The 25,756-nt window shown below is 37.9% G+C and overlaps 1 protein-coding gene across 1 annotated transcript in view; it reads right to left on the bottom strand.

The window, feature by feature from the left end:
* Nucleotides 1-19,260: 19,260 nt before the first annotated feature.
* Nucleotides 19,261-25,756, bottom strand: part of GFRA1 (GDNF family receptor alpha 1) — a 128,848-nt gene continuing 122,352 nt past the window's right edge. Inside the window, exons 8-9 of the mRNA XM_088528589.1 lie at nt 23,151-23,207; nt 19,261-21,931 (exon numbers count right to left, since the gene is read on the bottom strand). Of these exons, the coding sequence (XP_088384715.1) occupies nt 21,770-21,931; nt 23,151-23,207 (219 nt within the window). The 3' untranslated portion in view covers nt 19,261-21,769. The remainder of the gene's footprint in view (nt 21,932-23,150; nt 23,208-25,756) is intronic.

The following is a 25,756-nucleotide window of genomic DNA, read 5'->3' as shown; positions in this document are numbered from 1 at the left end:
AGCCATCTGGACATAAACAAGGGAAATGTCCTGTAAGTGCCCTTGCTTGAGCAGGGTGGGGTTGGACTAGATGATCTCCGAATGTCCCTTTCCAGCCTCAATCATTCTGTGATTCTGTGACACCAAATTCACTGTGTTCCTCAAAGATAGTAAGAGAATGTGAGCAGAAAGAGGCATGCTATTTAAATTCACTGCAAGAACAGCAATAAAAGGTTTAAATGCCCCCATGAACCAGCCTCTTAATGTCTGTGTGGATATTAATATCTTAATATCACATTGGAGCTACTTCACTAACACCCTGCTGTAGCTGTGAAGAGCAATCAGGGAGATGGGGGGTTCGGCAGCAAAGCTGGCAGATGATGCCTCCACCCCTGTTCCCACCTATACTCCTGCAGTTCAGCAACGCTCAGCTCTGTTGATACAACTGGTTGCTATTAACAGTTATTTCCAAAATGATAAGTTCAAGACCCCCTTCCTGCTCAGCTCTGCAAATAATTGTACGGTACAAGTGACTAATATTAAACAGCCAGGGGGTCAGGAGGGGATATGGAGAACAAAATACCAGGAAGCAGAAACTTCTGAGGCTGGTTTTGCTGCTGAACCGGCACGCAGTACAAGGAAACAGGGTCTCATTAGCTTTATGTCAGCCTGTTGGCTGCATATGAGTGCGTGTAAATGCTGTCCTAAAAAGCTGAGTGCATAATAAATTTGGCTATTTGTGACACAGCAGTTCTTGGGAGCATATCTGTGCTACCTGATTTAAATGTTCATTTCATTGCATCTAAGAGCTGGAGGCACCTCTAGGAAACCTAAGACACCAGGACATACATGGCACATTATAAGATTAGGGTTGATTCTACACAGACCCTAGGAATTAATAACAGGGGAGCCAGAAGAACACCACACCTGGGGTCTATGTTATCAAGACTATAGTAGAGGAGCAAGTAACTTCAAATGAGAATATTGCTAAATTTAATCTCAACAGATATTGTACAAATAGGCCCATTATCAATCTTCTCTTTCTGCTTTTCTTTGCATTATTTTTCTCTGTCTTAGCTGCAGTTTGCGCTAGCGTTCAATCTTTTACAAATTATTCAGTTTTATGCCTTTTTGTCTATTTACTTCCATTAGTGAGAGTAGAAAGAATTTGCTGTCAGTTATCGTATGATTAAACCAAGACTTCTAGACCTGATTTGACTATCACAAACAGTGATACTTCCAAATCTTTTTGAAAATGATTATAGCCTTTCATAGATATGTTTTTCTTTGAGGGAAAAATTGGTGAGATGGCAAGTGGTATGTATGAATTATATTTGCATTCTCGTAGATGGAATTCCAAGTCTTAAATTGACAGAAACAAAGCCTAGGAGAAGGTGAAGAGGAAGAGAACAAGACAATGCCTGGATTCTCAAAAGTTACAAATGATCTGAAATGCCTAGAAGAAGGTCTAGGTTTCATCTGGCTTTGAGCAGCTAACCTCTGAAGATTAGAAGCAGTTAAGACATCTCAAGACCTCTACCAAAATTATCTTTACTCTGGAATTTACTCACTGATTCTTCCCCTCTCTTTGGGCTGATGACTTCATTAGTCCCAAAGGTCCTTTATTAATGCATTTCCATAGAGTGCCTGCACTCATTTCCTCCTGCTTCATTTCCTGAGAGAGCTAAACTACTTGGAATTCTTTTTCCAAATTGAGAGTTCAAAGGATGGGTTTTTAATTAACTATTCCTGATGAGTGGTTTCATTAAGTGAAAACAAGGGAAATTGTTCTGGTAACGTTCTGTGTTTCAGAGAAGAGGGACAGTGAATTTCTAGTCTATGAACAAAAAGAGAGGAGCCTCCCACCATACTGAGAAAGTCCCAGAACTTTCATATGTTGCTTTTTGCAGGATGGTGTGATAGATTGGGCACATCATTGACACACTTGCCCTTTGTTGAAATCAAGATAAGGCCTCTTAGTAAGGACTGTGCTTCTCCTGCTTCATCATGGGGACTGACCAGTGCCACTGAGTCAGTCACTAGAACTAAAACAATTTCACCATGAAGGTAAGACTGTGGACACAAAGCCAAGATCGGTGACAGATTTCACTGCATCTCAGGCCTCTGGGAGTCATTAAGAGAATATTTATATGAGAAAACAATTTTTGTGTAACAGACTATTTTTTTGCATACCAGACATCTTAGTTACAGAGTTTCCAGTGCATGAGGCAGTCCCTACCGAGGTAACTGGAGTATGTCTGCTCTATAGTGGTCTGAACTGTGTTGATAAACTCAGAGGGACTTCCTAAATGGCATCAGGCATGGTATTTACAAGAGACATGTGGATTCATGAAGTTCTTCAAATGACTGGATAGATAGGATCAGATTTCATCTACTGTAATCAGAAGATAAGACAAACCTCCAAGGGTTTGTGGTATAAAAATTTCAGAAGAAAAGATAGGAACTATTCATATTCACTAAAAGTCATTGGATCAGACTCCAGAACGCCTGCAAAGTTCTCTGAAACGTCACATGAGGGTTGCTGGTAATGGCTTTGGCGAGTTAACCTTTCATCTTTTCCTTTGTAAAACGCTGTCATGTAATGTGAGTTATAGGCTACTAGATAATTTTCCTGAAGTGATTACAGCATACACCAATGATAGTTATGCTCTTTGTCTGGACTAGCATTTTAGAATATGCTTTAACTGCATCTTCTGTAGGATGTAGCCTCTCAGGGAAACTTTCAGAGACAAAATGTGCTGCAGCCAATCCATCTCTCGTATGCTCTCATATGTAGTAATGCAAAAGGAAACAGAACACATTAAGAACCAGGGTATAGTATTCTCTGTATGCATCTGAATTCTTTCTCCCATGAGAAGCAGCAAGATAGCGGTCACAGTCTTGCTGTAGACTCTGAAGTGCTTACAACACTGATTAACACTTGTACACCAATTTCAATGGAAATACACTGTGATTTCTGTGAATTTTGAAACCCTTGGAAGGGGAATCCGTTAAGGGTTACCTGCTACAAGATAAAAACAAGTATCTCAGGAATTGACTTGAAATTAAACTGTTGGGATTCTGGAAAAATATTACAGAAAGATATTACATCGCTTGTATGCTTATCGCCAAGGGAAGCAGGAAAAAAAAGAAATGGGTTTCTTTTATGGTGGAAAAAAAAGATATTAGACTCTTGGTCTGCCTTGTTATTAATTTTTAGGTATTGACAGCACAATTGCCATCACATTGCTATACAAATCACACACAATATTAAGGAGTATGTAAAAAAAAAACCAAACAAAAACCCAAAAAACTCTTCATTTACTACTGTTTAAAACATATTATTCATGAGCAATCATTGGATAACTCTTGGTCTGTCTAGCCTTCAAGTCCCTGCTACATTTTGTGTATTCTTTCTGCCTGTCAATCTTGCATTGCTTTCTGACCTGTAACCCAACTTCAGCACAAGGGAGCAACATGCCCAGTCCTGGCTTTGCCTATAGCTCAGTGGCTCAGACTCCCCTAAAGGGGACAGTATGACTTGGAATTTCTCTGAATTTGTTCTTCTGAATCTTTTTTTTTTTTTCCCCAGAGTTCTTTAGTTAATAGGAACTAAAGTAGGAGGCAGCAGCAACAAAGCACCTCCTTACAGCACTGTTTTTTTTTAGTTAATGTGACATTGGCAGCTAGTGCCTTAATGTGACATTGGCAGCTAGTGCCATGTGCTGAACTGAGAAAGTCTCATGTATGAACTATAGTCTGTGAATGGCCATGTTTTTGTGCCCCAGGGAGAACGTAGGCTGAGGTGAAGTGCTCCCCATGTATTCCCGAAGTATGGTAGCACTTTAGGTGAGAGACGGGGACCGTCGTGCTCTATGCATGGAAAAGCGCCTGTATTTAAATGCCTGAAGAACTCTGGAGTCCAACATGGAGATGCTGATCGAATAAAGTCAACTTTAGGATTAGACAGCATGGAGAGCAAACACCCTACATCACCTTCTGAGAGACCACTTTCTAACTTCAATATAACACCACTTCGGACTGTTTGAACTTTTATTTCCTTATCCATACCATTGGTTTAACAGCTGTCTCATGACAGCTGGATAAGCTGGCGAAGATAGTGTTGTGCTTTAGCAGCAGTGAAACCTTATAAATACCATAAATGAGTATTTTAATGAGATTTAATTAGAATAACAGTTCAAGCCAAATGCCTTATTTCTCAAGATAGAACAAAGCCTTTCAAGAGCTTCTATAACCAAGAAAAGCAACTTTTTCCCAAGGAACTTGTAGGAGTTCACATTTACTTACAAGCTGCCCTTTTACCTTACTTGGTTTTGCTTTGGCATTGAACATTATAATGTTGTGTTAAGTATTGGTGCATGGAGTACAGTGTTGCTGAATCTGACATGTCACCTTAAGATGAAAAAGCAATCCAAGAAATAGGATTGTGATGGCTAGAAATGAAAGAAAAATAATTTTGGCAACACTGTTCTTGATTCATGAATGACATCTCGTTTAATTGCTTTAATTTCATTCAGAGTCCCTAGATCTAAGCTTCTCCCTTTTCGCTTTTCAGCAAGAACCATTTAACCAGGTAGTATTGGACAGGAATCCTTCATATGTCATAGAGAAAATGGTGGGGCCAAAACTCTCCAATATAAAGATACCTACATAAATCTGGGTGAAGCAATCCCACCTTCTCTCCTTTGTGAAATCAGTTCTTTCCTCTTCCCCCAAAACAAGAAGATTAGATTGAGGGAACAGTTGCATTAGACAGAGAGCTAATCTCTCTTAGGAAACTGGACCCTAAAACTGAAAAATCAATTCCAAGGCCTTTCAGTCCTCCTTTTCTTAATGAAACAGTAATCAAATAAGAGAATAAATGTGCTTCATACACAAATATTTTGTCTAAATCCATAACTTTTATGGTATGTAGACTTTGACTAAGAGAGATATAAGATATAATGGGAAATGTGACCACAACTAATCTTCATGCAAGTATTTTTTTTTTAACAGAAGGGGGGCAAAGATTAATTAGAACTACATATAAGAGCAGAACATACCTGTTTGTCTAGAGGTGCAGAACATATAGTCCTTTCATGGCTGATTTGCTTTTTGGATTTATATCATGTGCCTATACCTTCCATGTTAATGAATGGTTGATTGCATAAAATGTTAATTTGTGGAAGAAGCAGAAAATGGTAATTCTAAGAAAGAATGGAATATCGTGGTGTGATATGTCTTGAACTAGCTGTTGTTACTTGGTGCTTGAATCCAATGGATTTTATTGGACAAAATTTGAAAAGGAACAAAATTGCTCTGTTCTTTTTCTTTTTTTTTCCTGGGTGTTTTAAATTTAATCTTTTGAAGCATCCTTTGCTGTTTATCCCAAAACCAGCTACAGAACAGGAACATTTCAGATCTACAAGGGAAAATGAGTAGAAGCAGTCGTCGTTGCTGGTTTGTCTCTTGCTCTGAGTTTTCTGAGATTCTCTTGCAGTGATGCAGATCACACGTGATTTTAGTGTGTGTATTTATGTCTATATGCTTAGTACCAATTCCAAGCTGAAGACTATGATTATTTATAAAGTTCCTTCTAAGTGTAATGACTGCTTCACTAAAAGTTGCTGGCGAATATTTGAACTGAATGCATCTCATTCCACTTAACAACCCACTTTGTCATACTGTCCACAATAATATTATACCATGGCCACTTGACACCAGGGTAAAGTTTAACTGCTCCGTTACATTAAGAGAAGATTGGCCTTCCTTATGATCAATATCTTTCTAATATGTTGTGCTGAGGGTACCACCTGATAGGAGGTTCAAGGTTTCTTGTGCACAGTTGGTTTCAGCACTTGGTTTCCAGAGTTTTACTCTGGAACATCTCATTTTTCTATTCAGCAGTTAGATCATATTTATTTAGGTTTGGCTGTGCAAATGTATTGATTTGTAGCAGGTTATTGTTTTGTATCTTGTATTTATGTGGCTCTAATGCACTGAAAGTGTTTCAAAACTGAACTGAATTAAAATATAGAGCTTTTTCTCTAAGCAAGTATAAGGCATATTATCAGCTCCAGTTTGCTTTTAAATGTGAATTTATAGTATTTACACCATTAGTTTAAACTTATACATACCTGCCATCCAGTTTCTGAGCGTAGACTTATGAGTGGACAGAAACTAGCCTACAGAAAGGACATCATAAAACTGGCAACAAAACCCCCTTGTCAAAAGTGAAGAATGAGCTTTTAAATAAGCTTTCAGTTTGTCTGAGCATCGCTTGCTTGGTCAAACAATGTAGCCCCCTAGCCAGAGGTGTGCAAAGGGTTGATGACCACTTTTGATCTCTTGTTGCCTATGGATGAAAAGCAGCCCTTTGATCTGCCCTTTGCTTCAGAGAGATGCTGGTCGTCCTCCTTAAAAGAAATGAGTGCCCTGGCCACACGAGGCTCCTAACACTTTAAACTTCCAAGTTCAATGTAAGAGTTTTCACCTCCGTTCAGCCACTGCCACCCCTCAAAACTGAAGGGAGCCACATTTTCAGCAGTCCCTAGGCACCGGAGCACTGTTCCTGGAGAAGTATGGGGCTCAAATCTTGGCAATGCTGAATATCTCACTGTGGGGTTGATTCAAACGCTGTGTGTTTCTCCACGTCGTTCAGTTGCTCACTGAGCCAGTGACATTTTCAGAGTGTGGCTACACAGATGTGTCTGTCCTCACCCATCGAGCAAGAAAGCCACCACATTGCTGCAGAGCACCAGCCACGCTTGCTGGGAATCTTGGGACTAGTTAATGGATGAGGGAAAGGTGCTAACGATCCAGTCACCTGCTCAGTCTCAGTCTTCTTAAATCTTTTTTTCAGCAGATTTGATTGTAGGAATTACCTTGTGTTGTAACTTTATGTCCTTAAATGCATGGCTGGGCTTTCACAGTGCTCCTATGCAGTGTATGTATCCAAGGCACCCCTCCGATGTTCCCTACAAATCCCCACAATGCAAATACAGCTTTTCTACCTATTAAGCAATTGTCAAATTCAAATGCAATTAAAGTAAAATTGCTTTCAATAGATACTTGGTTATGATGACTTTTGCTGGTAACAGTTCTCCCTACAGTTTGTTGTTTCTTCAAATAAAAAATGTATTTGTCTTGTGCCCTGGATTCTCAAGCTCATTTTTGATCCAAACTGTCCTCAGAGAGTTATAAAATTTAGATGATATAACTGCACATTGCCTAGTAATGAACATAGTGAGAATCAACACAGGAAGATGAAGACAAGAGATATGAATTAATGTTTTAATAATCTTCCTTAGATTAGCATAAAAGTGGCACAGGCCAGGCAGGGATGCCAGTAATATTGGTGAACACTGTGACTTATCCCATACGGATTAGTATTGCTTTGTAACTCTCCAAGGACATGATACTCCAATATCTGCAAGGACAGACAGCCACAAAGCTACCAATAGTTATGTGCTTGTCCCAGCAGTATGGTGCAACTGTTTAACCCAGATGAAGTTGCTCTTTATACACAGCTTTTGTTGAAGATCCTGGAAGTTGATTACATTATTTTCCCTCCAATTCAATGCTGAGCTATGCAGGACAATCTTTTCTTCTGACCCAAGGCATTTGCTGTTTTCCAATGGGGACCGGGGACTGCAGCATTCTTCAGTTGTTGATAGACTAGATAGATTTGAGCTGAAGCAAGCCAGCTGTGAATCATGACCCCTGCTTCTACAGTGACTTGATAAAATACTCATTGAAGCAATATCTATGACTGCATCATGCTGGTGTTAACCTTCTCCGGTACAGACATCAACCAGTATGAGACATTTTACAGATCCACAAAACTCTATCTATCCTCCCCATCTACACTCTCAGCTAAGCTCTACTTGCTCCATGGCTGAAATAATATGATCAGTATTTCGTTCTTGCATTTTAGAATACAAAGAAAGAATCTTCAAAGTCAGTGCCAAGATTTTATACTGACTTCTCAAAATGGCAGCCCTGGACACCATAAGTCCATGTATTACGGAAACGGGTTCAACCATTCATAAGGCAGAGGCAACCAGTGGCTGATGTCTGGCACAACAAAAGCTGTAGGACTTCCTTGATCTCTCTTTTGAATACAGTTATTCTCTGGGGGAAACATCTTGTCTGCATTTAAAGATTTTGTTCAGCGATGGGGAACAAACATTGTTTACTTGTTCCTATGTTTGTTTACCTTGCCTGCTAAAAATGCGGCAATTTCCTGCTCTGAGTTGGTGCAGATTCAACATCCATCCATCTAATCTTGTTAGAAGTTTGTCTATCATCGGATGGAAAAGTTTCTGTTTATTTTGTCACTTCTATTCTTTGTTGGATACTTACAGCCAGTGTTCAAGACAGGAAGACAGTACTTAAACCTCTCTCTTTTTTTTTTTTTCTTTTTCCTTCCTTTTTTTTTTCTAAGATTGCACCGTTAGAGATTTACTATTAGCCATGCTTTTCTCAGAGGTTTATAATCGTGCTTATGGCTTTTCTCGAAATCATCTCCAATTTTGCAGCCCCCACTTTGCTGAGGCTTACCGAAAAGGAACTGTACTGACCCAGACGGCTTCCCAGCCAGGGCTTCTAAACAGGCAACACAACAAATTCCATTTCATGCAAGATTTTTGCTATCACTATAGCAACTAATGCTAGAAAAGATTTACCTTACCTTATTTAAGGACCAAATTACTGTGAGGTGTGTGGAATGTCATAGAAATAGTGCTCAGTGAAGTCGGTGTGGTTCAGTTGACTCTATTACCCCATTTGGGGGCTCCATAAAATTTGGCTTTGGTGCAAGAGGGAGTACATCTGCAGTGGCTCTATCAGATATGGTCTTCTTGGCACATTTCACTGGTGTCAGTAAGCCAGGAAAATGGGAATGGAGGAACAGTTAGATGAGCAGCTGCTATCATTGCCACCCAATCGTTTTTCTTTTATCCAGCCTCCTGATATGGTCAGTGTTGTGACTTACCCTCCAAACAGTCAGCCACTGTTAGGCCATCTTATGTCTTGCTCCTCATCTTAAGGAAGTCTGGCTGATGAACATTTAAAAAAGTCAGTTAACCAATAAAAATCCCAGCCAAGCTTCAAATGAGCATCTGGCATTGGTTGTTTAGATATGCCTGTGAGTAATGGCAAGCTAAGAGAAAGTCAAGCCAGTATTCAGACATTACTTTTTGGCAATGAGACTTACTGTGTTATTTCTCTTCTGTATTAGCTGAAAGGGTCTGGCTTTTGTTTTTTAACCTTGTTGTTTCAATGCCAGAACAGTAGAAATATAACACAAGTTAAAACAATAGCTCTTAAAAGATCTCATATTTTCCTTCATCTCCTGTTTAGTAAGCAGCCTTGGTAGTGCCATTTCATATAAAGAACTGCAAGAGTCACAAGGTCCAGAAATACTTTAATTCCAGCAATGACAAAAAAAATGACCTGCTTTGTCTTTTTATTGTCTATAAATGTGGCGAAAAAAGCTATTCCACATCCTCAGCTGTAACCAGTCAATTATTTTCTGTTGTTTCTCATAGATGTTTTTTAACCAACATTAGGCAAAATGTACGTCGTGGAACAAACCATCCATACAGTATATGCTATAATTACTGTTTAGCAATTTCACACTAGCAAAAATTTATTAAAACTTCACGACTCATTAATACTAAGTGATCATAATCGCTTAATAGAAAAGGAAACTGAGCTAATGATAGAAGTGCTGATTAATGCTTTTGACCTTAAGACATGAAGTCAAGTGAAATTAATGTCACTGGGTGTTGAAAGTAAGGTTATTTTCAAGTGTAGGTGGTCTGTTATCACACAAAATAAACCCCAGCCGGACAAACTTTATGTTCTTAAGCAGAAAAATAATCCTTTTCTATACAGAGTGACATTTTTAATACTCTCATTGCTACCTTTAAAGTAAGCTCAAGATTGTCTCATTTATAATCAAAATTGTGAAAAATACGAGTATGTTATAGAAATGTGCATGCATCTGGTCACTTCAGAAGGAACTCACACAGTGGTACTTAATCTGCCAACAAACAGAGGCATTATGTGTAGATATTTATCTCTTTCTTCATTTTATGAGATCGGGATAAAACATTATCCAAGAGAATAACACAGTTCAGTTCACCAGTCAGTTGCCTAATCGCATGTCAGATATTTGGGCACCACCAAAGCTGACAGGACAACTGTTCCTACTTCCAGCGCTGTACCTGGAAATGCATCTTCCTTAGCTCAACATCTGGCTGCTTCTGATGCCCTCTGGGGCTGGACCAAGTGGTGGTACTTGAAGAGCAGCAGGCACAGGAAAACACAAGAAGGTCCTGTGGCCACCTCAGATTAATCGGACATTATAGCAGTAAGTGCCAAGTGCAAGGAATTGCAAGGAGTGAGGTAATACATTAGCCAGGTTGTAAGGGGGAAAGTCTCCTGCTTCCCCAGCAAATATATTCTTTTGCTTGTGCTTCTTGACTTACAACATGAGACATTAAGCCAGACTAATCTGCTAGTGCTAGTTCTTAATTATTTTACAGACCCATAGGCTTAGTTTAAAAAGTGCCCATGTTCTAGGCTCTTTTGTAAATTAATCTAGTGCCATCTCACCAAAGAAGATGAAAAGAGGTAACCTAGGAAAGCAAATGTCTGTCTTTCTGAATTTGAGTTAGTAACTCAAGTTACTAGCACTCCCAAACAGTTTTCTCTGTAGGTACAACCTCCATGATGGGCAGAGAGACAGACAGTTTCTTCACAAGAAAGACCAGAATCCTGGCTACATATTAGGGGGCTTTAAGTTCATTTGACATAAGTCAAAGTCACAGAGGGCAGGACAATCCCTTTCTAATAATGTCACTCAATAGTTCGCCTAGCTACATTTGTATTAATAATAAAGCCCTAAGGTAGTCAGTTATTTACAGCCATTGATCTGTTCAAAACACAGAACTACAGTATTGACCAGTATTGTTTTGGCAACAGAAACAAGCTAAATTATATTTAAAGCCAGCAGATCGTGACCTCTGACAAAAAGGCAAATTTTACTGGTCAGCTAGGTTAGTCCTCGGTTTAACGTCTCTCCAATCACAGGACGAAGCCAGCAGCAGTCTGCTGAGTGTAGGTTTATTTTTTATTTTTTTATGATTGTGAATCTGTGAATGTGTGTATGTGTGCACTTTGTGTCATGCTTTCCCAGCTGCCTTTCTCTAACATTTTTTTAATGTCTTTTTTAAAAGCAAGAGGAATGTGTCACACTTGCAAACCCAGAGATAAATACCATCTGTTTAGCTAACCTCACTTAAAATGTTGGTGGGTTGTTCTTTTTTTTTTTTTTAAAAAAAAAAAGGATATAATAGCAGCTCACAGGCTTCTATCTTGGCTCCTTCTAAAGCAATTGACTACCAATCTTTTTTTCGTAATGCCACAAAAACATGTTTTTTTTTTTAATTAGGAATTGTGTGACTTAGGCTTCCTACCTCAAGCAAACACATTCTCCAGCATACTCTTTGGAAAAAGAAAGAAGGAAATGAAAAAAACTGCACAATTACATTCAAGTGACATTTTCTAGACTCTATTTTAGCTTGTTTCTGGCTGCTGCTCTGCTGTTTTCTGTAATTAATATAGCTAAAAAATTTGGCAAAGCACAATTAAGGGTGTAATTTGTAGTCAGGTCCAAAAAAGACATGCATATCACCAAAATAATTGGGCTTATTTTTATCAAAAAAAGTGTTTCAGGAAATCATACTCTTCTGCCTCTGAATATAAAACAGAATCCAGCACAAAGCAGACAATAATACAGACAGTTTTTGATGCCAACAAACAATCTGTGGAAATGTTGGGGCTGGCCAATTGCTGGGTAAAGTGGTTTGGAAAGTTGTAGGGGTATGTTTGGAAAATTATGGCTCGGGGACAAATGGTTAAGACCACCTTTTAAAAATCAGTTAGACAGCTGAGACCTTCCACCAATTTAGTGACATATGGCAACTGCCTCTCTAAGAAAACTTCTAATAGTCACTTGGTCAAATTTCACTATTTGGTTGTCTTACTTTGGAGATGACAATCTGCTTTATTCATTTTACTTAGCAGTGCACACTGCTAAGAAGTAATATGTCTGTAACATATATGTCTGTATATGCATATATATATATATATATATATATACACGTTACATATATGTAACATAAATGTCTGTAATATGTCTGTGTGTATATATATATATATATATATATAAATTCAACCAACTTACTATAATCTTCTATAAGTGTAATTAAAAGACTATTGTGCTGTTATATGGGTATCACTAGACAAAGACATGATCTTACTAACGGTCCTGTTAAAAAAAAAATCCCAATTTTGTGTGACAGGGATTGTTTGTTTAACTCCCAGGCCCGCGCGGAGGCAATGGGGTTTCCCCAGGAGGACAGTCATTCTCGCTGCCATTACAGATGGTATCAGGCATCATTCTTTATCAATGGCATAATATATACGTTTGGTAGAGGGCAATGTGGCAGGTTGGCTGATGCTTGTGTATCATCTAGGCAGGCCCTTGGTTCTTTGTTGGCATTTGTCTGGTAAAAATAGCCCTGCTGCCATTATGTGTATACACAAAGGGTAGCTGACAAAGGGACGCGTTGTGAGAATAATAACAAGAAAATTAAGGGAAACCAAACCAAACCAAATTCCCTTAAGCAAACCCACAAAGCGCAGGAACCCATATGGCCACACGTAGCTGCTGCTCAGTGATGTCAAATGCACTGTGGTTTCCTCTGCTGCTGGAAGGTTGCTCTTCAACCACGGGGCTGCTCCTGAACAGGTACTTCATCGCTGTCCTTCCCTCCTTATCCTCAGCTTTCACCGAGTGCTGTGGCAGCACTTAGAAATAAAGCAGAGAGAAGGAAAGCCTAATGCTAGCCTGTACTGATCTGTATTTTTGCATCATTTAAATGGTTAAACTCTTGGAGTTGGGGCCCTGTGGGCTGAGGTACCTCCCATTTGATGCACAGCAGTGCAATAAACATGAGAGCAACTCCTCAACGTGAGCAAGTCGGCAGGTGGCCAGGGAAGCAAGGGATGCTCCCGTTTCATCTCTGCTGCCTTCCCCTCTTCCTGGCAAAGCCCTGGACCGTCTAACCAGCACGTGTTTATCTCAGTCTGCACACAAGTAAATGCTGAAACAATTTTCCTGGCTTCTTATACATCAGCAAGTGCAGCACGAGAAAGTGTCTTTCTCCACCTTTGCTTTCCCCTTCCGGCATGGTGCTCATTTCTTCTGTAAGCCTTTGTCTTCAAAGCCCTCGCAGCTCTTTTGCTCTCATTGTGTGAAACAGGAGCAAAGCCTTTCTGTACAGCCGAGGCCGACAGGCTGAGGGGTGGGATGGTGGGAGGTGTCCTTGACAGGGAGCAAGGCTGAATAGGGCCAGCTGGACACGCTTGTGCCTGTCTCGCCTTCATTTCCATCTAATATTCCCTGCTCATTATAATTTTGCAGGCCACATTCAAGAGCACAAAAAGACTTGGGAGCAAGCAAGTGCACTGATTTTTAAAGGGAAAAGCTTTATTTCTTATTTTCTTAGTTTGTAGTGGACTGTAAAACAAGAAACAATAAGATTAACCTCTATTAAGCTTGTATTCCGTCTCTCGTTTTGCCAATTGAGCTTCCTTTCTTCTGCATAATTTGCATAATTCAAAACAGGACAAACAACCAGGATTTTTTTTTCTCACAAAATCATGCTTTTTAATAAAAAAGAGAACAATGTTTATTGGGAGGGATTTGTTTTGGATATGTACAACAATAATGCAGGAGCATTATGCTAACAGAAAATGCCAAACATCATGAACTGACTTCCAAAGTATGGACAGTCCAAAGAGCAATGTCCTTAGAGCAATGTCTAAGTCAACAGGAACAAGTGAACCGTATTTTTATTTTTTTTAACAACAATTTATCAGCCATTACGACTGTGAGAAGACCTGACACATAATAATCTGCAGTGAGAGGTACAGAAATCCATAAGACAACATAGAATTTACACAACAAGGTAACTACTTGTGTAAAAATTTCCTCAAAAAGATGAAACCATGTTATCTATGGGTAATTTTGGAAAAAGAAAAAAGCAGGAAAATATGAAAAATGCTAACGTGGTATATCTTCAATTCACAGTGAATGCCAGTCTTCTTAGGCCCAAATGCTACCAGTTACCTTATCTGCTCCTTTCCTGGAACTTAATGGATAGTTAGCTAACTAGCAGCATCCCTGGAATTATCAATGAATCCCTTTACCATTCTGATGTAATAAAAAATACTTTTAATTGAAGCTTCCCTTGCTATTTCCTCTTTGCTTTGTTAACTTGTACTTCAGAGAAAAAAATGCAAAATTAGATGTACTCTCAGTAAAAGATACACACATCTTCCCAGTATGAGCACTGTTTATCACAGCTGATCATTTCTGCACTATGTCACACAAAATATCATACAAAGCCTACTAAGCAAATTCAGTAGTAATGACGGGAAGGGGAGAACATGGAGATTAATGATTGCCAACACACGCGTTTCCCATGTGCTGATGTGCTTTGAAGTTATTTCTTCCACTGCCTGCCTTTAGAATATACTTCTTACCCAGAAACGGTGCAGAGTATGAGGAACAGATAAGACATTTGCTGTACGCTTTGCTTCTACTGTGACCTCTTCAGAAGAGGAGTAGAATTCAAGATTTTGTCCTTTCAATAGTCACCACTACCTGCTTTTCCTTACAAGCATCTTGTGATTTAGCTCCAGTTGGGCTGTGTGTTCCTGCTTGAGAGGTGCAACCCAGCACGGAGTGTTGTTCATCTCTAGGAGCTGTTACAGTCTTCCCTGATTGACTTCCCCTTAAGGGCTCCTGTGCATATTCCACTCCAAAGCATGCACAGGATGTCACTACTGGTAAGCAGGTTTGGGGTGGGGGAAAGAGATGCCATGTGTGCTGTAGTTGATATGCTCTGGAGGGTATTGTGTCCCCTCTGAAAAGGGAAGGGCCTCCATGGGAGAATTTGTGAAGGAAAAAGGAAAAAAAGAAAATAAAGAGGGTTTCCTTATTTTTCTTCTACCTATCAGGATATACATTTCTATTTCTCTGCATTCTGCATGCTGTGGTATACACCTAAATGGTGGCTCTATCTGCAATCATTTTGCATCTTCAGACTTTCTCATGACTTCAGCAGAAGTTTTCCAATGTCTCTCATACGTTCTTGCATAGATATTCTGAGAAGTAAAGCATGATGTTTGCATTTTGTTTTAACAGGTTTGCTGGCTTGTCTGCTTGAAGGGATTTACATCCACCTATATAGGTCAGTAAAGCTATGGAGGTTGACTCTCTTACTTTTTAAGCCTCTCACCAAAGGACAAGGGCAGAAAGGGCAAAGCCATCTTCTTATTTCATGTGCAGACTAGCTAGAGTTTTAGTTAGCAAGCCTGAAATGGCCTATTTCCCAGTTTGTTTATCTGCAAAGGTTATTAATATGGTCTACGTGATCTAAGCCCAGCCTAGACAGGACGGAGTGGTACAGGAGACACAAGACTAGGCACAGTGCAGGCCAGGTAGTGCCAATCTACCTGCTCTTGTATTGCCTGTGCAGTTACAGTTGGTCAGGAGAATGATGCTGCCTGTCAGTGCCTACTGTGGTCCTACTTTCATGTATGGGGGACAAAATGGCCAGTAAGTCAACGTCTGAGACTACCGACATGAGGTGGACTTAGTCCCTGACACTGATCCTGACAGCCGAGGTGCACTGGTCAATCACACTTTGGTGCTTCCAAGCATATCTGATAAATGAACTCAGAAAAAGAGGAAAAAGTACATTGAACACAAAAATAGTTCATCAGAATGGATAATACTGGGTATTTATGCAATTACAGCAGCAGATCTTTGAAAGTCTTCTCCTGTTGTCAGACTGTTCAGTTGAAAGAGCCATGAGGAATTTTGCATCATTAGCATCAGTCCTGAAAAACTGCTTGACATAAGCCAGGATACATGGGGAGCAGCATAACACCAAGATGCCATTATTAATTGCCTGCATTTATCTAGCATGTCAGTTTGCAGAGTAAGTGGTGTGAGGAGGCCTGAAAACAAACATTTATTGGATGCTGAATGCTCCAAACACTGGTTCTGTTTCCTAAGTACTGAAGGTCCTGGGCAGGGAATATTCTTCCATCCTATGTTTGTAGGATGGAAGTCCATAAGGAAAAGGGGCAATTAATGCAGCATTTTTTATGAGGAGGAATTTGAAGAAGGTTGCACTTAAACACATGACCCATTTTCTCCTGGGTTCTAGGATCTTCTCCTTCTGAGAGATTAAAAAGGAATGCAAAAGGAAGGAAGTGTGTTGGAATTACTGAGAACAGAGGAAAATAAGGGTGAGGGGAGCCCTTGCTGAGATGGGATCATGTTTGGCTGCTGTAATCTAGGCATCAATTAACTCCAGTTGGCTGCATGACAAAGTTCAGCTATTGGCACTTTGCAAAAGGAGAACAGCAGAAACTGCTGTTCTGGTCAAATATGCTCAGCAAACCTTGGAGAATAAAAACTTGGCTAGATGGTAACAAATTATAATACCACAATCTGATCAAAAATAGTACTGAGAAATTGGTTGACCCTATGCTCTTTTAAACTTCGAACAGTCTCTAGGCTAAATCTTGAATTTTTTGCTCTGGCTTTCATGAATGATAAAAAAGACTGAATATCTGAGTGGGAGTTGCAGGATTTAGCTTCTGATTACTGAACTGACCACATCAAATACCTGTCTACGAAGCATAAACTTCCCCTGAAGGCAAACAAGCCCAGATGAAGAAAACAGGGAACAAGGTTGTGTGAAAGTCAAGACAATACTGAGCTTAAATCCAGGAACTAACCATCCTCTCAAATTTTACTTCAAAATAGGACACATGGAAATTTCACAATGAACCTTCTTACTCTTTAAAAAAATACTATTTTTCTTGAGACTGTATCTATTTGATTGAAATTCCAACTGGAAATCACATTAAACTATTTAAATATTTCTAAAAGATTGTAAAAGTTTGTATTTTTAATCTTTTTTTTTCAGTATCAAACTAGATTTTAAACTCCATTTGGAGAATTTTGACTTGTTCTAGTTAAACCAGTGTTAAACTGAGTCAATAAGAATTTGTAATTCCCTCCTTGTGTAAAGGCGCTTGTGGCTCAATAGAGACATACTCCAGATCATATTTTCTCAGAGGAGGAGACTGAATGAAAAGAGAAACACTCAGGCAAATCTGCAAAAAGAAAGTGCATTACTCTATAATAAGGAGAAAATGACCTTCTGAAGTTAAAGAAGAAGCTGAAGCAGTCAATAAATGTAATGTCATAAAAAGAACTGGGCTGGTAAGAAAAAGCAAATATTTAAAGATGAGAAATATTTAACAAGTCACTGGATTAATTTATCTGCCAAGTTCATCATACACAAATATATTTCTGTTTCAGTTGATGTCATGGACAGGTAGAGTCTGAATAACCTTATGGGCATAAAATACCTTGGGAGCCCCTTTAGCCTAGACAAACTTACCCAGGAATATTTTAATGCAGATGTTTTGTCACTGAATGCATATTTTTAATTGAGGTAGATCTACCATGGTTTTGAAGCCAAATAATTTCATTTTATGCTAAGAAAGTTATAACAGCTGTATAAATGTCTGCAGATTCTTCCATCTTTCACTGCTTGCTCTAATGGAGCTGTTTTTAGCAGAAACCTTTTTTTTTTTTTTTTTTCAATGAATCCCAGTACTAAGTATGAGATATTCCTGTCACTTGACATAAACATGATTTATGTCCCTTCAGGGAGCTGTTCTGAGTTTTGTTCTTCTACCTCACTGGTTTCTTGCTATGTCTCCTCCAATGGAAATATCTTTGCAATTTAGCCAACAATCACAAATTAAGATTAAATTGAAATTTCAAAGCAATTCTTTCTTCACAGCCAGCCGAATTGCATGGCCTTAGCAAATCATGTATTTTTTCATGTTTTCACTCTACTATTTCAAGCTGTGACTTTCCTCAAATTATGAAAAGCCTGGTTTTCAAAAGGTTTCAAAAGGTCTTATAGGGTACAGTTAAAAAAAAAAAGCAAGCTGGAAATAGGTCTCCAGAGAGAGTCTGCACGATGCTTTGAAATAATTAAGAACTCCTATTCCTAAGTCTTCCTAAGGACACAGTGGGAATGAAGCTGCTGAAGTGGAAAGTGGCCAGTGCCCCAGGTAGACAGAGGGACGGCGGCTCCTGCACAACGGCCAGCGCTGCCCTCCCCATTCTCTTCAAAACAGAAGAGACCCCTCAGAGGGAGGAATCAGTGACACGAGGGTCACATCCCTCATTACTGACCCAACCACGGCATGGAAACTCCTGTGGGATTGCTGCACTTTGGCAGATGTCCCAATCTGCACTGGCTTTTCTTTGTTTCAGGGATGCGCAGGGACCTTGTTACAATTGTTCATATTTTTGTTGATATCTGCAAGGATCATCTTCATCCCATGTCTTTTATTGGAAGCACTTGTGAAATTAATAGCTATGTTAAACAGTGCAAAACATTAGCCAAATATTTCCATTCAGTATGAATTTAATATTTTTCTGTACTATTCTTAAGAAGAAACAGAGACAATAACCAGGTTATTTAACATAGCAGCTCATATACACTCCTAATAATACTAATGACAATGCCTGATCCATTATGCTATGCAAAAGATGGCTGGAAAACGTTGATGATAACCTATGATTTAATTGAAACACAACTGAATTGGCTAAATTTACAATTTAAGCAGTAGATCATCTGTACGTACATCCTCTACTTGGGAGTTCCCATATTTTTGGTACAGTGGTAAAAGCAATGTACTAAGGGGACTTATAAAAGCTGGTCTTAGTTGTTTTTTGAGCCTTCAACACATGCAACTATAGTGATTGGAAGGGTAAAAAAATGAATCAATTTGAATACTTCAGTCCCGTAGCAAATGACTGCGCATCAACAAGGTCACTGTACTAAATTGATATTATCCACAACAAATCCATCTTTTAAAAATCCACCAATATATGCATGGTGATGCCTGTGACAGCCTCAGAAATAATCAAACTCTTTGGAGTTTTTTTCCCTCTTTCCTGTTTAATAAGCAATTTATTTTTTTTAATTAATAATTCAGTAAGCTTTTAATTTAAATGAGAAAAAAAAATGAGTGCTACATTTTGTTTGTGGTAACATGGCTAGTTGTATAAAATGCCATTTCTTTCTCTGCTATATACCTAATTGTATTTCCAAAGGTAGCTCTCATTGAATCAGATAACTAGCACTTTCTTTTGTAATCAGAACCTAATTAAGTTGTTGTTTACAGTGTAAGTGATCAATAGCTTTCATTCTGGATCACACAGTGTCAAAGCTCTAATAATTGGTATAAAATGTAATAGAGATACTGTAATCAAAACAAATGTATAAGATCTTCAAAAAGGAATGTACTATACTAGGAGATTATTAAAATTCCTGATACTGCTTAAAATGTTTAATATGATGAATACAAATGATATTTTAAAGAAAGCTTTGTGGATCAAAGATGGATTTAATAATTGTAATGTTTATGAATTTGTTTTGAAAATATTTTTAGTTGAATAATGTCAAACTTCTGAATTATAATGCTATGTTCATTAGCATTTCAATAGGTTATACTTCCAACTCCTTTTGGCATAAAAGAATTTGATCTATTTTTTAAATCATGAATCTCACAATCTTTTCTGTTGTCACCCGTTTTCAGTAATTTGATTTGCTTCTACAAGAAGAGCACAGGAACCACATGGGCTTTCTGGTAATGATATGCTATACATTTCTTCTCCAAAAGCAACTCTGATGCCTTTGAAAGCAACTTTCAATTTTAGCACAGAACTAAAGAGTAGTATTGTCTAATTTATTATATTCGGTGGCAAGCAGTATCCTAGAGTTCTGGCAAACACACAGTGCTTTGAAGCCTGTATTATTACATGACCATAATCAAGAGTACATAAGTGAATTTTGGAATTTCTGAAAGTGTTTATTAGTTTGAAGAAAAAGCTCAAAAGATGAACTTGTCAATAGGTTTAATAATCTGTTAGTAAAATGTGTATTTTGCATACTCCCAAACTTCATTGCAGTTTATAAATCAGTAATTTGTAGTATATAGTTGTACTGTAAATAACTGATCTGGACATTTCAAAGCAGACTTGTACATAATTGTGTAAGTCTTAACATAAATCTGTGAATTTAACATGATGAACTCTTTGCCTGGCAAAGTTATCTTCTACTTTCGACACAAACAAAAACAGATTTCTGTTGATCATTTGGACATAACTGCTTGTAACAGTCACCAAGCCATCACAGTAAGGTACAAAGACAGCCCTTAGGAGAAATTCTGCCTGTTTGATGACATTTAAAGCTTTAAAGAATCTCTTCTAGATACTGCAGAAAATCATGAGCCAGCATACACTGTCAATGTCACTGAATAAAAATCAAAATGATCAAATCATATATAGTGGCACTATTGCCATCCAAACTATTTAAATCATTTGTTGGACTGGTCTTGCAAAGAGTTCATCATGTCAACAACCCCACGGACTGCAGAAGGAATTACTATTGTCAGAAAAGCTTGATCTGTGGGAAAGCATGTATGAATCTGCCTTGTAAGTGGATCAATAATCCTTTTGTGGTGATTTTAGCAGTTTAAGAAATAAAGTTCAACTTAAATGAAGTCCTGCCAACTCCTTTTTTTTTCCCCTTTATTCCCTCTACAATGACGTGATAACAGAACTCAGGTATAAACTCCTGTAACTTTCTGAGCTGACATTATAATGTGTGCATAAGCAGATAACACTGTTTTAGTACAGCAAATAAAACTGTATGGCATTTTTATTAAACAAACAGTAAAATAACTGGACTATATAATCACAATGGAAGCACAGGAGACCAGTGACTGAACAGCTGAAACCCTGTAGCAAAATTTGTTTCTACTGCTTATCCTAAAATTTAAAGAAGCATTATGAAGTTTTCACAATGGCAGTTTCTTGTTAATTTGAAGACTCTTCACCCTTGTTAAGGCTAGATGATTACAATTAAAAAATAGATGTACTGTTAGAAAGTTCTATGCCACACTATCTTTATGAAAATTTAACTGAAAGACGTACATTATACCTGTATGCGACTTATAATGGCTTCTCAGCAGGGAACGCAGAATCACTTACAGTACATAAAGTACATTTAAAGAGGAAAATGCTAATACACTGGAAGAGTTTAACATCAGTAGCAGTTTATCGAATGAAGACGTTTCATCAAGTCCACCCTCTGGGAAAACATTCAATATTAGACCAAACACTGGCATTCTTGACAGTTGGAAGTTCAGTAATTTGAAAACCAAAACCATTCAGTAAGATAAATAGGATCTTAAGAAAACTGCCATCCTCCTTCACAGGTAAGGGCCAAAATTCAAATAATAATTATTAAAATAATCCAACCGGGTTGCTTTACAGGCAAATTTACACACCGTCTCTTTAAAACACTGCATGCCCAAAAGCCTTTTGGGGTTTGGAATGTAGCACTGCACCAAGGATTTCACAAAGCCTCTAAATATCACAAGAAGCTTTTTTAGAGAGAAAAAAAAAATCCAGCTGACTGCAACTGTTCTAGCAGGAGTGCCTCAGCTTAGCTCCCAGACCTGGAATTCCAGATAAACAACAGAGGACAGGAAACAGATTTTTTTGTTTTTTTTTTTTACATGTCCTTTTGTAATGCAGCTACAAGATGACTGATGAACTTAGGAACAAACAGAGTGAGAGTGCAACTGTCATCCGAAAGAGCGCTGTGCTTAGATAGAAGCTTGTAGGAAGAGCAAACGAATTCTCTGAAGATATGTGACTGGTGGAGACTCCTGCTGTGTTGTCTTTCCCAATAGCATTCTGTAAGACATAATACTTCCCTTGGTTACCGTTATCCATTTTCACTGCAAATTATTTAAATCTATGTCATGAAATTTTGTTTATGGTCTCACCTTGGTTTCACGGTCTGTGCCAAAGATGTAAAAGGTGTAAAACCCGATATCAAAATGACAGTAGTTTCTAAACTATTTTATTCTTGTAAGGACAAAGGCACCATAAAGGTTTAATAATAGAAAAGCAAGACTCAAAAATGGAAGAAAATATATATTAAAAAAAAATCCTAACCTAAAGTGGGTCCATGTGTAAAATCCATTTCTTGAAGTACAGTATTTTTTTTTAGGAGAGCTGCATTTATTATGCCAGTTTACTTTAAAAGGCAGATGCTGTGAAACCACAGCTTCTGCATATAACAACTTGTTTGATAAAGAGTTAGTTTGGGATGTAAATAGATAAAATCTGGACCATGGGATCAAAAAAGTTCGATGTTTTAGCCTACAAAAAAAATATTTCTTAACCCCCCCATTTTTCCCTTAATTGTTAAATTTTTATACATCAGGTCTTCTTTGCTACTAATAATAGAGCAATGGACATAAACAAATACATAGCCACAGATTAAGTGCAATAACCAAGGGAGAGGTGTAGCAGTAGTACTGTTCACTGCTTATCATCCCTGGTAAAGGAACTAGACTTTACGTCCTAGTGGAAGAGACCTCTGATGGTCAGGTAGTCCAACCTGCTCCAAGCAAAGTTGCTTAACTCACCTCAAGATCTGAAAATCTCCAAGAAGAAATCTCCAAGGAGAAATTTTACAGTTTCTCTGGAGTCCTGTTCTGGTGCTTAGCCACTCTTTTTTTTTTTTTTAATCTTCTTATGTATAATCATCTTTTCTTTTGTTACAAATTTTGACTGTTGCCTCTTGTCCTTCCTCAATAAATCTCTGAAACAGAGTCTGGCTACATCTCCTTATTATTCCCCTTCACACACCTGAAGTGAAGATGAAGTGAGATCTGCCTTAGCCATCTCTTCTCCACGCTAACCAAAGCGAGCTCCCTCGGCCGCTCCTTGAGTGCCAAGAAGCTGCTGTTGTTGCACAGAGGGTAGGAGCATGATGGCATTAACCTCACAAAGAGGGAACAGGCCTAGCCCATGTTGGAGATGCCACAGGCCAAGATTTAGTTTCAGGGTTTTACATTGAGGGGAGATACCTCTGCTGTGAAATGGATAGGATCCACACTCTTACCTCATTAAGACACAGTTCTGTGTCTATAGATTCATTGGATTTCCGCTTCTTCTGTGCCTGTGAACAAATGCAAAAGTTAGTCCCTATGCACTGATCCATATACAGCATCACAAATGTTAGATAAATTCACATGGGTTATCATATTCCTTTGACTTTCACCATACAGCACATTATTCACAAATAAAGCCTCTTAATGTAACAGCACATTTTCCAATAGCATCCACATTCTAATCTGAAATTCACAACAAAACCTTAACCACTCAGTTAAGGATATGATGTACGTAATTACAGTGATGAGTGCCGTCAGCTGCACAGAACATGTTATGTTCTGCGGACTCTTAAAAATCATGTTGGTTTTTCATGAGAAGAAATGATATATGACAGTAAATAATTACTGTAATATTACTAAATATTAACAACATATTCTATTCATACGTTTTATGAAAATATACAACACTGGAATGTTTTATTCATGATAATACTTGTCATTTATCCATGTGCTACTACGACACACACAAAAATAATTTTTAACATATTGCAGGGCTGCCACAGAGCCTCTTCTGAAAAGCTACAAATAGAACATTTAATATGTTTTAACATATTTATGTGTTAGTCAGATTAAGCAGTTTGTTTACGTTATATTCACAGATAATTATATACGGAATATTAATAAATGTAGGAATATATTAGATGATCAAAGCCTACAAAACAGAATTTGATGTATCTCCAGCCATATCTTATGATAAACATCTATCTGTTACTATCACTGTGTGCTCTCACACACATTGATTCAAATAAGCAGTGTTTCTGATGGCAGCATCCTAGATAATGAGAGCAATAGCATGCACTCCTGTCTAGCATCACAAGGTATTTAATATTTCTGTAGCTCATGTGAACATGACTGGAACTCTTCTATATATTTCTTATATAATAGCAATATCTATCCCCATGGTGCTGACGATATTTCCAATGAGTGTTGCTGAGATTTATTTAAGTACTCTAGTGAATCTCTATCACTTCTTCCTTTGGATGCATCTTTTATAGAAATTACTTGTGTTAAAAGTACAATCAAGTCCTATAAAAGACGACCTGGATTTATACAGCAAAACTACTGACAGCACAAGCATGTCTTTTATTTCTGTCTGGAAGTTTTGCTGGGCTTGCAGTTTATCTCCTGCACAAAATGAGGATCTGAATCATGCTGGTATATAGACCAATGTTCCCCATTCGTATATTTTATATCTGAGAGTTTGCATATAAAATATACTTCAGCCATAATTATTCATTTTAAAATCCAAATAAAGGAACTGCAATTCTTATTATTAAACATATTCCCTGCCTCTCGTGATATTTTATTGTTTATTTTTATATTTATAAATAGATATATTAGAACTAAAAAACAGAAACAGTTGGAATTTCAGTAAGCTACTGCCTAGCTATATTAATGCATGGATATATATGCTAATTATAAAAATATATGATAAAATAATAGCTCAATTCATTAATAAAAACTGTCTGTGCAATCTTTCTCTTACACACTCTCTCTCCAAATTAGTAGCATTAAGTTAATCCTAATAAACATAAGTTAAGCTATCTAAATGGAAAAAGAAATGCCTGGAAGTAAATTTGCTAAAACAACACACAGTATACTGAGATGCAATATAAGGGTTTTTTTTTTTTTTCACCCCCACTTAAACAGAAAGCTGTTTATCTACGTAGGGAACTTGGTAAATAATAGCCACTTGGGTAGATTTTAATTCCAATCGACCAGCTAGAAGGGAGAAAGGTAAAGAAGCAGAATCCAAATGGCATGTCAGTCCTAATTTTCTCATATTCTACATATCTACTTGAATTGCAATGTGATGCTTCAAAAGAGGTATGAGTAGAAATTCAGATGTCAAAATGTACACTGTAAGGCCCATGAAAACCTGTTGTTTTCTAGTTTGTCATTCAGCACTAAATTTTCAAGCCCATCCAAGCTTCTCTCTATTGGAAACGTTGATGTGGTATATAGCTGTCTAAGCTTCAGATCTTCGTGCTAGTAACTACAAGGCTAATACTGCTCCTTGTTGGTCTCAACCGAATACCCAAGTTTGAATGGCCACTTCTTCAGTGCAAAGTGTATTCCTCAAATAAGAAAAGAAAAAAATGACATTTTGTCTCTATGCAAAGTCTTTCTTCATTCAGCGTGATAAACTATTAATAGAGTGCAGCAACTTAAACGCATTTTTCAGAAAACTCTTAACAGCTAGAAACGAAATCAACACAAATAAATAAATAACAAAATTTTCAATAATTTTGGTCAATATTTCCTAGCTTTAATTTGGAAGGTACTAGTTATCTGTATCTACAAACTTAATGCAGTCATTCTAACAGCAACACCTATTCATACATTTCCTCTATTATAGAAATCTGTTATTTCTTGGAATTGAATAGCAATTTTAATAATCAGCAGGCTTTTCTCCCATGGAAAATGTCTTCCTTTAAAAGTAGACAAAAATGCAGCCTCTTTTGGGGGGTGGAGAGAAGGTGAAGGGAAAGAGATTTTCAGAAAAAAAAAGAATCACTTTGAGGATGAGAGGAGGCATTATATGCCAAGTTTCAAA

The sequence above is a fragment of the Tinamus guttatus genome, unplaced genomic scaffold (genome assembly GCF_059628265.1).
Source record: "Tinamus guttatus ecotype Peru unplaced genomic scaffold, ASM5962826v1 Tinamus_guttatus_pri_ptg000314l, whole genome shotgun sequence".
Lineage (NCBI taxonomy): Eukaryota > Metazoa > Chordata > Aves > Tinamiformes > Tinamidae > Tinamus > Tinamus guttatus.
The sequence above is the reverse complement of the archived record's forward strand: the minus strand, read 5'-3'. Positions and strand labels throughout refer to the sequence as shown.